The sequence below is a fragment of the Mercenaria mercenaria genome, chromosome 16 (genome assembly GCF_021730395.1).
Source record: "Mercenaria mercenaria strain notata chromosome 16, MADL_Memer_1, whole genome shotgun sequence".
Lineage (NCBI taxonomy): Eukaryota > Metazoa > Mollusca > Bivalvia > Venerida > Veneridae > Mercenaria > Mercenaria mercenaria.
Window position 1 is genome coordinate 49,220,573 of NC_069376.1, and position 16,107 is coordinate 49,236,679.

At 33.3% G+C, this 16,107-nt stretch overlaps 1 protein-coding gene across 2 annotated transcripts in view; it reads right to left on the reverse strand.

Annotated features, from left to right (window-relative positions):
• Positions 1 to 16,107, reverse strand: part of LOC123539595 (furin-1-like) — a 40,856-nt gene that overhangs the window by 14,641 nt on the left and 10,108 nt on the right. The window contains exons 1-5 of one of the 2 annotated variants that reach the window (XM_053527012.1): positions 14,158 to 14,425; positions 6,165 to 6,269; positions 3,693 to 3,809; positions 569 to 697; positions 218 to 285 (exon numbers count right to left, since the gene is read on the reverse strand). In XM_053527012.1, the coding sequence (XP_053382987.1) occupies positions 218 to 285; positions 569 to 697; positions 3,693 to 3,809; positions 6,165 to 6,269; positions 14,158 to 14,325 (587 nt within the window). In that variant the 5' untranslated portion in view covers positions 14,326 to 14,425. Of the gene's footprint in view, positions 1 to 217; positions 286 to 568; positions 698 to 3,692; positions 3,810 to 6,164; positions 6,270 to 14,157; positions 14,426 to 16,107 lie in introns of those variants that run through there. The other variant, XM_053527013.1, reaches the window with a different exon arrangement.

Genomic DNA, 16,107 nt, shown 5'->3' on the forward strand with positions numbered 1-16,107 from the left:
TAAATCTGATGTTTAAAAGCCTTGAGCTAACAACTTAATTTATATTCATTTTGAAAATAATTAGCGGACATCAATGAATTTTCTAATCACAACTTTTCCTTCCAACAATTTTCTTATGTATTCCTAGCAACAATACTGGTTAGTACAAGTATATTATGATCAGACACTGACAATAATGACAGAAATACAGCTTAAGAAAAATGTAAAATATATTTACCCTTCACTTGCATATACATGAGACGGATCATTTACGCCATAAATGTAGTCGTAGCTTAAAGAGGCGTCCTGTAACAAAAAAAAGATACTATTGATGACATTTACGTTATATTTTTCAAATGTGTCTTAGGTGCTTAATTTTCTAACATAAATTTCAGATTTCTGTAGTGGACATTCTATAGGCAGTTTTTTTCAAGAATCTAGTATTCATTAAATTTATAAAAAAAAAAACTACAATTACGTGTTCGCCTACTGCTTAAAACACTGCTTTTTAAAGTCATTTAGCATTGTTTGGGGCGATATCACCTGGAATATTTGTTTTGATGGCTAAATTACTAAAATACTATCTTACGTAATTATCAACAAGGTCAACGTGAGTAACGTCAATTCCATCGTCAATTATTCCTACAGTAACACCTTGTCCTGTAAATCCTTTATCCCAAACATTGTAGACACCCATCGACGGCGTATGACTTGGATCCTTTAAAAGAAATATTTAGGTTGCAGACCAGAAACTTCAGAAAGAACTGACGAAAATGCAAACGTACAAGTCAATGATATATGACTGACTTACGAACTTAAACATAGTTTTGAAGATGTACGTAACAGGGTCAGTTTTCTATTAAAACTTAAGATTTCATAAGGGAGACAACTCCGTCAACCTTGTCCACCTTGTATCTCTAACCTGTCAAGAGTTATCTGTTTTACCGCGGTTTGGTGGTTTTCAATTGACCTGTGACCTCTTTGAAAATACTGGTCAGTCAGCCATTTTAGTCTTTGTTGGAAAGATGTGTTTTTACCTGTGGTCAGAAAATGTAATTCCAATGGTTTATATTTGTCCTGTTATTGCTTACTGATTGATATATAGTACAGGGAATTAAGTCTTTGTATTAGGTTCACTTTGAGTTTAGTAACTTTAGAATTGTGAATTTCATGATTTACAAAGAAGTGAGTTTCAGAATGACACTTGTAGTTCTGCAATCACATTTCTCTCCTTTATTCACTGCTAATATTTAACTTTGCAGTATCAAGTAACAGTTACTGGTGTGAATGAAGCCTCTGTGAGAAAACAGTTACAGATCATTCGTCCCTTAGATGGTAAGTTGAAAGATGTAATATATGTTATGTGTAACTATATGTGTAACTATGTGTTAATAAGTATTCTATACGTTATAGGACAAATAGGTTATTTGACCACTAGACGCGTTTGTTGATTTGTTCTAAATGCGAATGTACGGTACTTACGAGAACATATGTATTATGTATTGTGTATTGCTTTTATTGTGATTGACCATGTATTGACTGTCTTTTAACCTTTGTTTTCAGAATGTGTTGCTGTATTACTTTAGTAAACGGTTAGAATAAATTGGATATAGAAGAGTTTGACCTAGTCTTATTATCGTATATCAGTACCATCCAATTACACAAGTGGACACTAATCGAACTCATAGACCCTTAGGGCCTTGTACTATTATTATTAATATAGCGCTGATGCACCCCGTAACATGTACATGCAATAATTTAGTTTAGTTGGCTGAAAAAAAGGGCTTACAGTCCTGTAATCAAATAAACTAGAATAATACCTTGGTCAAAGTTGATGGATTTGTTTAAAGAAACTGACATCAAATGCTACAACAGGTTGGCATTTAAACCTGGCTTATTTTCTGAAGAAATGCAAAATGTCTTTCATCGTCAGTTTCACTTTTGGGGTTTGATGTAATTCAAATGTCAATTTCTCATATTAAACAACTGAATCTCTAATTAGTTTATTGCTGACTGATAGGAGTTTTTGACTCAGTCCAAAATAGTTATACCAATGTTGATCCCACAAAACAAAACTCATCCCATATGAGATTCGAAACGTTTGACTGGCTAAAAGCTAAAAAATTCTCCTAACGAAACCCTTAATTTTTATTATAATTATATTTTTTCTTTTCGATCATTTATCGATAGTCACGGTAGAATAAATATAGCATCTTCTGACCTTAGCTGTTATTACAAGTTGCTGTTGTAATCAGACACCGCATTTATTACGTTTCGTGGAAGTCAGACATTTAGCTTACAAACATAAAATAAGCATTTTTCTTCTGGAATATGAGGACTTAAGATATTTATTTTGAAAGAATTGTAGCTAAATTGATATTGGCCTGATAAATACAGAGTACCAAAAATAGAAAGAGGGTACACATGTGTTTGTTTTGGTTTTGTCTGCAAGTTTGATTTTAGTTATTGCGTCTGCATGACATGTACATGAATGGCAGCAACGTTTTATACCGAAAGGAAGTCAAAGAGTAAAGGTAGCTATAGCTTCTTCTTTGAATGTCGTCATTTGGACGTAATTATGACTATAAACTATGATGGAGTTTTCATTGATATATTAAAAAGGAAAATAAAGTATTAGTTATTTTCATGTAAAACAACATGCATTACATGTGTTTTAGTTAATTAATAAAATTCCGGTGCCATAATGATTTCATAATGGCTTTGTCTGATAGATAGACAGAGAGACAGACAGACAGACAGACAGACAGATAGATAGATAGATAGATAGATAGATTAAGCAAACAATTTCTAAAACTAACATGTGACTTACATTCACATAATATTGCATCACATAGATAAAAAACGAATAGATAGTTTTCAGAACGTGATAAAAATGACAATGATTTTATAATAATAAAAATTATATAAAAGTTATTTCAAGTTTAGTTCTGCTTCATAAATTATTCTCCGCTGATCTTATACCAAGGACAACCCATGAAAGTTGCTTGAAGTACACTTATTTCCAATGGGGTCCTCGACTTATTACGGCACTGATTAAGTTACATGTTAAGTTAAAAGAAAAAAAGATCAATGAAAAATTAATATGCGAATGAAGAATAGATAAGGATGAAGTACTAAAGAGAGTTTTTTTAGTAAGTACCTCGCATTTGCCTTTATTTGTCTGAGACATAATAACAAGGCCATTAAAAATCACTCACATATAAACATGATATTATTTCCAAAATTGTCATGAATAAGCTGCTCTTTGAATTTCTTTTGCAAAAGTATATTCACAAATTAAAGACTATAAAATAAACGAGATCTACAAAGTTCCAAAAAGTAAAACATTGAGCAAACAGCGTTTTCGACCTATAAAACTGAGTTTCAAAATCGTGCATGTCCATCAATGAACAAATCATTTAAAGTCAAAGTATATCAATGCATATCAACCCTTAAATGTTCTTCCTGAGGTGTAGTTGGAGCTCAAACTAATCAATTAAGTACCCGAGATTAATTGAAAACTGAACATGTGACACTGTCAGGTGGTAAATATATTATTATTTGTATCATTTAATTTGATAGTCTGAAAGAAATTAGTTTTTAATTGCGGATTTTATTTTTCAATATATGATGATTTTCAATCGGCCAAATAACTGTCATATAGAGTGTAATTTCATTAATGTTTTAGATAGACTGAAAAAGAATTCAAATACCAAGTGCCATTGGTCGGACCAGTTGGCGTCTGATACTGTGACTGCTCGCCGCTTGCGATTCATTGGTACCGAACGCTTTGATCGGTAATATATCTCTTCCGGCTCGAACGATAAAACCTAAAACAATAACAATTGAAAGTTATCAATAGATTCGTGGACATTAAATTAGTTTAATGGAAACAGCAATTTCACGGGCGGGGGAGGGGGGGGGGGTGGGGTCGAGAGGCGGGGGGTGCATGATTGTACTGAACTTAAATAATAGATTTTGTATTCTTATTTTGATCTTATTTTAAAGCTTGACGAAAGCACGAATCGCACACCAATCAGCCATCAATGAACAACGATTATTTCACACAAAAATGTGAGCGTAAGCTCCCTGTTTAAGTTGATTAATCAGATTTTGGTCAACTAATAGATATACACTGATTTATTATTACATGTTAGATTTTCACTGCAAGTTTGTTTTAAAATAAGATTTTCCTGTCATAGTTGCCAAACTCAGATGGTGTTATTTTAGCGTAAGTTTAAATTTGATAAACATATTTTGCCTTAATAATAATAGAATGTAAGCACTATTGTATTAAAGTTGTCAAGATTTGCATTAACAAGTATATATTTTCACAAAATTCATTAGAAATGCAAGTTTATAAAATCACTTTCACCTTCCTTTGTCTATATCGGTTGCGCAACCAAGATATATCGAAAATAGATGAATTCTAAATCTTCATGCTGTTTTAAACATTGTCTTTTGTTTCAGGTAGTTAAAATATCACAATATTTATCAAATGCAAATATAAAACTAAAAATTATATTGACATCAAAGAAATAGTCCACTTTTTAAAATATTTTATATTAAAGGGAGGTAATTACAAAATTTCATGAAAAGTAATAAAATCTACATTTCGAGCAGACATTGAATATTTTTGTAATGGGTCTTTTTGTTCCCTAAATAAATCTCTAAGAGAATATATATTAAAACTGAAAAATGTCATCAAATGTGATTTACCCCCTTTGAAAGGGAAAGAGCAAGTGCGCAATTATGAAATTTCGTAAACTTGATTGAAAACAACAGTAGGTCTAAATTGTTATAGTTTTCATAATTGAAAGATAAATCAGTAAAACGTGTAATAGCATATGATTGAACTGTTCACGCGATTATTCTCTTACAGATATGGTATGTAGAGATAAATGTTGATGGGAATTTGTTAATGTATTGTATCGAGAAAAATCAGAATCAATGGTAGGACGTAAATAGTGTCTTTCGGTGGTTTAAGGAAGAAAATTGTGTCTATCGGGTAAATATGACGGACTTTGTTGACAAATCGTCACCCTAGGGTCGATACATGTATTTTATCGAGTATGCGAGTTTTTCTTTTACTTTTGAAACATTGCATGCGTGCATTCTGTGACCCCGCTATTTATCTCTTCCCAACAATTTACCCTGAGTCTATACCTTGCGCCGTAAAAATGTTATTGAACGCTTTATACGGAGATAAATGGTTCATGTCCTGTTCAAGCCCACTTTTCCAACGCTTTTTGTAAAAAAAAAAGTACGAATTCGACCAAATGTATGATAGCCAAGGCTTTAGAATTATTTGTTCTTATTTACGACAGCACAAGTGCAAGAACCTTTCATTGCCGATTTTTTCTTGTTCAAACCGATTTCAGTATCTTATGGGGAACTTTAAAACAATTTGGTTTCTATTCAGGTCACACTGTACTGTGTATGAGGTACTCGTTTGATACCATTCCAATGTACAAGGAAAGTCGCCACAAAACATTTGGAAAGCCGAACCGAAAGGTTCTTGCACTTATGCTATGCAGTCGTAAGTAAGAATTATAAAGCCTTGGCTATCATAAATTTGGTCGAAAGTGTACTGTTTTTTTTTCACAAAAATCATTGGAAAAGTGGACCTTAGCAGGACTTGAATTATTTGTCTCTGTATTAAGTATTCCATAACATTTTTACGGCGCAAGGTACAGAATCAGGGTAAATTGTTGGGTAGAGATAAATAGCGTGGTCACAGAATGCACTCATGAATTGTTTCTAAAGTAAAAGAAAAACTCACATACTTGGCAAAATATCTGCCCTAGGGTAATAATTTGTCAACAAAATCCGCCATATTTACCTGTTAGACACAATTTTGTCACTTAAACCACCGAAAGACCCCATTTACGTCCTACCCCCTGAGAATAATAGTACAACCTAAAAAGTAAATGTCCGGACTTGTTTTGGTACAATAAGGTAAACTTAAGTCGCACACTGGGATATCCAGTAGCTGATTAACTGTAATGTCTGACTTTGGTTTCAAGTTTATCGTGTAATTAATGCACAGCAGTAAAATAATTGTACGCGTCTTTATATGAAATAGATTGTTTCCCCTTATTAGGCGACATTTACTCCCCCTATAGCTGACATGTAAACATGCATATGTTTTTCGTGACGATAAGGTAATATTATTCTGAATTTACCTTGTTATCAATTTTCTTCAAATCTTCATTTTTCACTTTTGCTGTCTTTACAGTAGCACGTGTTAACTTGTCGTCTGCAACAAATTTAATGTATCCTGGAAGGATCTGAAAAGAAAACCATTGTCTTTCGACATAAATACATATATAATAACCAGTTAACAATGCTATTTTCTGCTAAACAATAAACAATGTATAAATATCACATCTAACTGTTAAATAAAATGTAAAAATGCGTTTTTATATAAGATTAATATAACAGTTTTAACAAATTTGGTTGATCTACATTCCACACATAACGGAAACTTGGAAGGATCAGTGGTGAGAACACCTCTGGGAGGTATAAACGAAGTGAATTGTGTTTTTCATTCTGAGTATGTGTCTTTTGAAATGCATTAAAATATTTATACGCACATCACATTTTGTAAAGACATAAGTCCGCATAAGTAATGCAAAACAAACCACTCTAAATTAGTCAACAAGGCATGTGCCTCCTACATTGCCTGAAGTGGTTATATACTGAATGTGTGTTATCCTATGCTATGGGCCTTGCACATGTCATTTTCACTCATAAATAATCAGAGTCGGATTTAGTATATGTATTTTGTTTTCGAGACTCGATATCTAAGTACTGTATGGCGAAAATATATATTTTGTAAATAACAATGTTCCAGGAAAAAAGTAAATGTAAAGAGATGCATTTTCTTCACACCAGATCAGTTCGTACTCAGTATTCCCTAGCCAAACTGGTTAACTGGATATATATATATATATTTTTTATTTTTTTTTTTGCATACAAGCTTATTTATAGTCACCACCGGTAACCCATATGGGCGACTCCTCAAGAAGACTGTTAGTTATGTAAGTGGGAGGAAAGTGCAAGATACAGAAGAAGCTCCAATTCCGGAAGCTTCCCTGGTCCTTCAGTGAGTCAGGTGTAAAGCGCCCATAGACGGGGCTCCTTTTGCAATGTCAGTTTATTTTTTCTGTTGGCGGAGCTGGAGCTAGAGCTCACAACCTCTAGTTTCGTAGTCAGACAGTGTTACCACTTGACTACTGCGTCTGCACTGGTTTAACATGCGAATTATAAACCTAACATGACCGTATCAAGCGATAATCAGTTTAAACAGTATTAAGTTTGCCAATTAGGTCAGCAGTGTACAAGTTAGATATGATTTATATAAGTTAAATATTAAGTACCTTTTATGTGCATGCAAACATGCGTCATACTTCGCACCTAGGAATTGTTTTAGTGTAATATCGTATATCTGTTCTTTTATGATAATAGATCTCTTGTAAATTATATCCATTTATTACAGTTATTAAACGCCGGAGTTTCTATACAAGTTTACATGCATAATCAAAGAAAAAATAGTAAAGAAATAACCAATGCAACTGTTTTAAGTTCTTTAGGTTGCCCTAGTCAGCAACGAAACCGCCAGTTTGCAAATATGTCGGTACTGACTGAAACCTGTAAAATACGACAATGTTTTCATTATGCCGTATGTTTTCAGCAGCATTCGGAAGGTTGATATGCCCCCACGATTTCCGATCAACTATGCCACGGAATTCCGTTAGGGCCATCGCCTTTGAGTGTGTTGATCTGAAACGCGATGCCCGAAAGTACGATGATGAAAACGCGAATTCACGATGATGATAACGCGAAACATCCGCGTTATCACCATCGTTCTGTCGCGTTTTCGTTATCGTAGTATCGTGATTTCGCGTGATCACCATCGTACTGTCGTGTTATCATTATCGTACTGTCGCATTATCATTATCGCACCATCGCCTTCCGGTGCGCATGTGCATGCTCAAAATCAGAAGGTTAGAAGTTATGCTTTTATAACTACAACTTGTGTGTGAAAATCATAATTTTATTGATGATCCTCCTATAGCTTCAGCTGCTAGTTAGCCAAAAGCAACATATTTAACCATTTTGTATGCCTTTTTAAGCTATCGTCAAGTTAATTAAGAGACATTTAGAGAAAATAACGCGAAGCGTGTGGGATGTTGAACAGGTTCAAAATGCTGTGCAGATATAATTTTACAGCATTTCTCATTCCTGTAAAATCATAAATAAAATTTCTGAGTAAAGGGGCGTTAATTCTGTCACTTGGTGGGAAACCGCTTTACTCTTTATTTTGACATGTGAAAATAGAAAAGAAATGCTATCTATTTTAGCAGAAAATTGCCAGACTTTTATGCATTAAAATGAAAATATATGCCATGCAATCTGCAAAAAATATTTTTCGAACGGTGTCTTGCGACGCTCCGATTTCAGTGTGATTATATATGCGTCTGGAATTCAACATCGATAACTTGAGCTTTACCAGACATGCAGTTGCTTCAATTTTCAGTGCAGAAATAAAAATCACCATATTTGTAAAAAAATCATAATTATATTTGTGAAAATATTTATGTCACAAAAAAAAAAAAAAAAAGCTCTGATCATGATACAATATGACATTCTCTTTTGTTGTTATTAATCTGATATTATATAAAACCTCAAAATGACTGACCTGCAGAGTTGTATATCCCATGAACAAGCAATAAAATCATTTTGAATTTTAACAATGCTTAAATTCTTCTATGCGCATTGGCATCGGAGGGCGAAAGTACGATGATGATAACGCGATAGTACGATGGTGATAACTCGGCAGTACCATGATGATAACGCGACAGTACGATGGTGATAACGCGACAGCACGATGGTGATAACACGACAGTACGATGGTGATAACGCGACAGCACGATGGTGATAACGCGACAGTACGTTGATGATAATATCACCGCCCTTCTTTAATTTCATAGTTTGTTAATTGATTTGATTTTACTTCATCTTGAGATTTATTTCCGACTAGCTATTATGCTCTGTTCTCTTTCGTTTAAAGATGTTATAGGGTATGGGTTCCTTTTTGAAAGGACGTTTAAAGATGTTATAGGGTATGGGTTCCTTTTTGAAAGGACGTTTAAAGGTGTTATAGGGTATGGGTTCCTTTTTGAAAGGACGTTGACAAAAATTTGTTTGCAGACTATAATAATGTCATCATAATCATGTATCATAAAAAGCATCATCACAATGGCATCATAATGACATCATAGTTTCATCATCCTACAAATAAAGTTATGAAAATTTATAATAATGATTTAACAAATACATTGCATATCATGTTATCAACGCGAATGACAGATGACAGCTGTCAAAATTGTAAGCAAGTATTTTACCAAAGGTAAAAATCAATGATGCTTGACATCCAATAGATAACACAGCTAAATTAAAAACTCGTTTACATAGCTTGTCAAGTTTTATACATACATAGAGAACGATATAAGATAAGGCCTTTTTACCTCGAAAATGTACAATTTCCAGTCCAAAAATATATATATGCACAAGTATAAATCACAGGCACGAGTATCGGACCTGGGACAAAAAATATGGCCAGACTGATAAAAACCCTTGTTTTCATCTTACATGAGTCCAAAATGAAAAATATGTAGTGAAATACTGGCCCCTTCAAAAGATACATATGTCTACTGAAGGCGTTTTCGCGTTATCATCATCGTGTAGTCGCGTTTTCGCTATCGTAGTTTCATGATTTCGCGTTTTCATCATCGTACTATCGAGTATCGCGTTTCAGATCAACACATTCATAGGCGTTGGCCGTAACGGAATTCCGTACTAAGTATGTAAGGGGTTGCGCACAATTAACAAGTTTAAGCTCCCCACTGGAAATATTGACTTACAATTCCAAAACGGTATCCCTTAGTGTTCGTTGACGTACTTATTTTATCATCATATTCTTTTATATTTTGTCCTTGTTTAATGTGTATATGTCTATCATTTACATATGCATGCATACACTGTTGCAGGGATATGTTTTGGGAGGCTGTGTTCTTGAAACATGGCTATTCCTAATTAGTCTTTGTCTTTGTGTTTATGTAGACTAATTTAACAGAAGATTCGGTCAATGTAAGAACTGCATACCATTTTGACTAACGACGTACATTTTATTTCAAGAAGACGTTGAAAACTATGATGATTTTACAACTTTAAATGTATGCAAAAAGCGAAAACGCAACACATTTTACCTCGACTATTCAAAGAATATGGAGAGCTATACTTCTCACCCCGAGGTCGGCGTTGGTTAAAGTTTTTATGAAATGGTAATATCTTGTATACTATCAAAAAAAATTACTTTAAACTTGGAACACTTATATATTATAACAGTCTTAACCTGTAGGCAAGAGTACATATCTCTTTCAAGCATTTTGGAAGAATATTATGCCCCTCTTTTTGGACTTGGATATTGGTTCAGATTTCGTGCAAGTCCATGTTTTGTAAAAACTATTTGATATGTGGCTTTGAAACACACTTTGTACCCTTGTTTATTATAACAGTTTATACCTGTAGGCAAGAGTACTTAACTCTGTCAACTATTTTGGCTAAATAATGGCCTTTTTTGGACTTGGAAATTGGTTCAGATGTCGTACAAGTCAACGTTTTGTCAAAACTATTTGTGGTTTTGAAACTTTGGACACTTGTTTATCGTTATGATCTCCATTTGTAGGCAAGAGTACATAACTATGTCAACTATTCTGGCTGAATTATGGCCCTTTTTGGACTTGGAAATCAGTTAATTATTTCATATCAGTCCATATTTTGCCATGCCCGTTTGTCATATGACTTTGAAACTTTGACCACTTGTTTACCATCTTAGTCTACATATGTAGGTAAGTTTATATAACTAGGACAAAGACTTCAGCTCAGTTATGGTCCTATTGCAGAATTAGTTAAGTTTCCATATTTTTTCTAAAGTGTTTGATACATGGCTATGACACTTTGAAACACTTGCATACCACAATGGACACAAATGTCTGTATAGTGCAAGATTTATCCATATCCACAAATACAGGTACGTTGTTTGTCTTATCTATTTTTCTTCTTTTGTCTGATAACCTCCGGTAATATGTTGGTCCCATACGTCCATCAACTCTTCGAGTAGTCGAGCGCGCTGTCAACAGACTGCTCTTGTTATAAATATCAATATGATGGTATGTTTAGGACATGCATTCATTTTTTATAAGTATTCGTGGATGCCTAACGAAGTGTTACTGCACTCACCCAACTCCCCTGACCCAATCCCTCCCTCATCATTCAATCCATAAGTAAGTCCATCAGTGACACGATGTGTAACTTAAATAATAAGTTTATTTTCATGACGTGCGTGCGTGCGTCCGTCCGTCCGTGCATGCGTGTGTGAGTCCGTCCGTCCGTCCACTTATTTTTTGTCCAGATTATAACTTTCTGTACATTTGGAAAATACTTAAAGCTTTACTCTGCGAGATGGATTTTTACAAGAGCAAATATAAGATCTCTATCTGAAAGGTCAATGTCACACTTGGCTGAAGGAGATGGACAAGGTTCATGCTCACAAGAATACATCTCAATCAGGCAAGACATGCAGTATTTTCCCAATGTTTGAGAACAAAAATTAAACGGACGGATGAACGACTTTCAAGCTTTTGATGGTGGAGGAGACACCAGGTATCCCTTCGTGCATTATTTCAGGCACGAGTGATATGTCGAATGCCCGAGATAAGATATCGTTAGCTCGAGATAAGATGCCGTGCGACAAGATAAAATGTCGAACGCACGATATATGATGTCGTGTGCAAGATATACGATGTCGTGCGCACGAGATAAGATGTCGCGCGCACGGGATAAGATGTTGAGCTCACGCGCTAACATGTCGTGCGCTAGAGATAAGATGTCGTGCGCACGAGATATTATTTCATGCGTACGAGATAAGATGTCGAGCACAAGAGATTATATGGCGTACGCTCGAGATAAGATATCATGCGCACGAGGTAAGATGTAGTGCGCTCGGGATAAAATGTCGTGCGTACGAGATAATTCATCTTGAAAACTTAAATGTATGACCTAAACATACCAATGTATATTAAGAAATCAAAACAGGTTGAAAGAAATATTACAGCCTCGAAAGAGAAAATGTTGATACCGCATGGGCTAAGACTGGTTGAAATTCTCTTCTAGAATGATATGATGAATAATCTTGCTTATGTGACAAAACTAGCAGTATCTGAAAATCAATGAACCTTATATACTGTCTGATATTATTCATTATGAAAATAAAGAAAATTAGCGAATATATCTAATTTGTGGAAAAATAACGTATGGTCGAAACCCAAGACATTTTCCGCAATATCTTAAGGATGACTACCTGTAATAGGCCTCGATTTCACCAAAAGCGTATACATACAACTTGATAATATAAGCTTTGAAAATGTCAAACAATAGAAATAATGTTCATATTAACAAGTTATATAGTGACAGAAGTTCTCAAAAATTTTCTTTTAGATTACCTCCCCTGATAATTTTGGTTTTATATGAGTTATCTCACCTGAAAACTTGAAAAAAGTAATTTTCTCCTTTTCCCTACGAGGAATTTTAGATTTCTTTCTGATATTTGTATCAGAATCATATAATGCAACTTTCTACCGCAAAATTTTCTCGAAACTCAAGTTCAGATTCTCATAATCAAAGAAATTATATATTTCCCATAGGCATCCATGCTAACTTTAATACCGATTATCTCCCCCAAAAATGACAAAATTTGAAAAATCTCTTGGTGAAACGTTTTTAATTTTGAATGTTCTAAAGAGACCAAATTTCATTTAAAATATTACCATCTAGTTACAAGATATGAAATATGGCTATTACACCATGTTATCCTTAAGTACTAAGACCGTATTAGCGAATTGAATATTATGGTACTAAAAACGGAATGAATTGCTAAATAAATTCATTTCGCATGTTTACTGTTATGTATTCTTTATAAACTCCATATACGTATACATTCTTTGATCATCCACACACATAAAATTATCTTGCCAACCATTAAAAAATTCAATTTTACCATTAATTCAGCAATTGAATGTAGCAATTATACATTATACAGTCTACATTGTTTTCACTTAACAATTCATATGTGAAATATGTTGCAAACTTTTTTCTTATGAAGCATGCTATCTTAACGTAAAGAGATCCCCCACCCCTATAAATGTGACGCCACCATATTTAATGTCATCTTGAAAAAAATACGATTTCTCAGTTTCGATAAACTTTAATAATCAATGATTTCTCAATATAAAAGAACAGCAGTTTTTGTCTTTTGTGTTCACTGCATGGCTATGAATTTCATCGCTTTTACAGTTCAAGAGCCTTACTATTTCCTTCGATCATACTTTATACAGCAATTATCTCTAACTTCCATGGCCCAAAATTCGGAATACTAAAGTAATCCGACATCGTCGTATAAGACACGTGCAATTTACAGTCCATTGAAAGTGTGACATGGTGATGCATATACCATTTGTTACTTTAACAACATAAAAGAAGCATATAAAGGTGTTATGATGGTCCGTGATGCCTTCATGATTCCGCAATTAATAACTTCACGATTTTTTTAAGATTTTTGTAAAATGTAAAATCAAGAACTCCACAATTTCACACGTCACGATGTTTTAAAACTCTATAAAACGTGATGGGCAACTCGATATCGAACTTCACGGCTTCACTGATTTGTACAAATCGCTAAGCGTGATATCGTGAAGATTGAAATTTTGAATTTTGAGACTCCACTATTTCATTATTGACGACTTCTTAAATTTCATAAAACTCGATATCGAACCATAAATATTACTAATTATTCACAATTTAATAATTTACTGACATTTTTTTTTCACACAGTAATCACATCACCGTGGAGCGTAATCTTTAAGACTTTGTGGGTATTCGTATACATCTGTATCTTAATTAATGTAAGTTTTAGAAAGAATTTCCGACTATATAAAAATTCATATTTTCAGACGAAGTGTGGCAATAATTACAAATGAAAATCCCATTGTTTGAAACAATAGAGAGTTCAAATACATTTCAATAAATCATTTAAAACATGTAGTAAAAACATACTTCTTTTACAAATTTGTAACCAGATCTGTTTAACTCCAACAATGTAGAATCTTCCAAAGTTCCATTATAATAATGAAGAATGTAGCTGTTTCTATTTGGAGGCTTACATTCAGCAAAATCTCTGCTTATTACGGCAATAAAAATACATATTATTATTGTCTTTAACATTTTTTGTTCTTAGCGGCCCACAGCCCCACTGACTTTACAATAACTATTGCAGACAATATATCCAATATACCCCGATCTCGTTTGGAATATTGGTCGGTTTGTAGATCAGACTTTGGTTTCAGTTTAAAGGTATATAGTTTTTTATGCGCATCTTCATGCGCAGCCGACACCTTCTATGGAAAACTGAACTGAAGTCAACATTTGTTGAAACATGTTACCGACAGTCTTAAATATGAGGAATCTTGAATGAAATAACATTTTTGATAAGTTTTATCAGTAATCAAATGTTGATACCGGTTAATGTTGTATTGACAAGTATCATGCCTGACAGGTATCTTGCTATTTTTGTGGTTGTGTTTTCACATCGCATTTTAGTACAAAGACAGTGTTGTTCATATAATGTAAGATATTTGACTTAGTACTGATAAGACAATATCACCTTTCAGATTATTTAGTATACAATTATAGAAAGAATAAAGAATTTTTAAAACTTTTTTAACTTCTAGCTGACATACATGTAATCAATTTGGCCAGGTTATCGCCATTTTCCGTCCGAATAGGTATTGTATTCTAGCGGTCTTAACATAAAAATTAGCCTGGTGACCCATACATTTTTAGCCATTTTTATGCTCACAATACAATTATCTATACACAAGAAAAACAGGAAAAAATTCTATGAAAGAATTTTTTTCAAAATATAAAAAAGTTTCTTCACTATGGGTATTTTTCACTGAAAAAAGTTCACAAAAGTAAATATGAAACAATTTTTTTTCATTTGTACCCATTATTATAAGGATAGAGTATTACAAATATGACTATGATATCAAATAAGTATATAATAAAATCTGTAGAAAGAAAAAAAACCTTAATGTGCTGTCTTGATGTATATTTTGGTTGGTATTTATAAAAAGGCAGAAAATTATGAAAATGTTGAAAAATCGCTAGCAGTTTCAGCAACAGTGGGTGTGTTCAAAACAATTTTTCACAAAAACAAGCCTGGTGACCTTTTTTTTTATTTGTTCATTGTTTTCAGTACAAATTTTCCTATCATATATGTAAATTTAAAAAATTTCTATGAAAGGAAAAAAACTATAGGAATTCTCTTTAAGTCAGACATTGATTTCAATTTAAAGACTGCAAATCAGACTTTGATTATGTAATGCATTTGTACGAATTTTAATCATCTGATTATTCACATATATTTATGCTCACTTGGAATTTAATGCAAGCTACATATGCAGTAGATGTATTTTGAAAATTCGACTATTTAAAAGCATAAATTTGTAAACGTTCTTTGCACAGGGAATAAAGGTACTACAAGAACGATCCTTTTTGTAGATTTATAAAATAATTGTTACGGAAATAAATGAATTCCGAAGCAACGTATAGTTTTAGAACTTGCCGTTTTCATTATGATTGAATTAAACGGAGCTTCTATTGCCAAACGTTAACTGAATTAGCACTTGAACGCTATAAGATTTATAATAATTCATTTGAAAACTAAGAAGACACTATTTGAACCGAGCGCATTATCTTGCATACACTGATCATTGTGGACGTACTTAATGATGACTATCATTTAACCTGAAAGTAAATATGCCACTAACAAATATTATTGTGACATCAGATTGTCACCTAACGCATTCAAAAGCTGGTATAAAGAATAAAAAAAAAGTTGCTATTATTGCTGCGTCTTAGTGTAATATTGAATGTGTTACATCGTGTGTTTGTATGTTGATGATTGTATGCTATGTCTTGGCCATCTTAGTAAGATACTGTAAA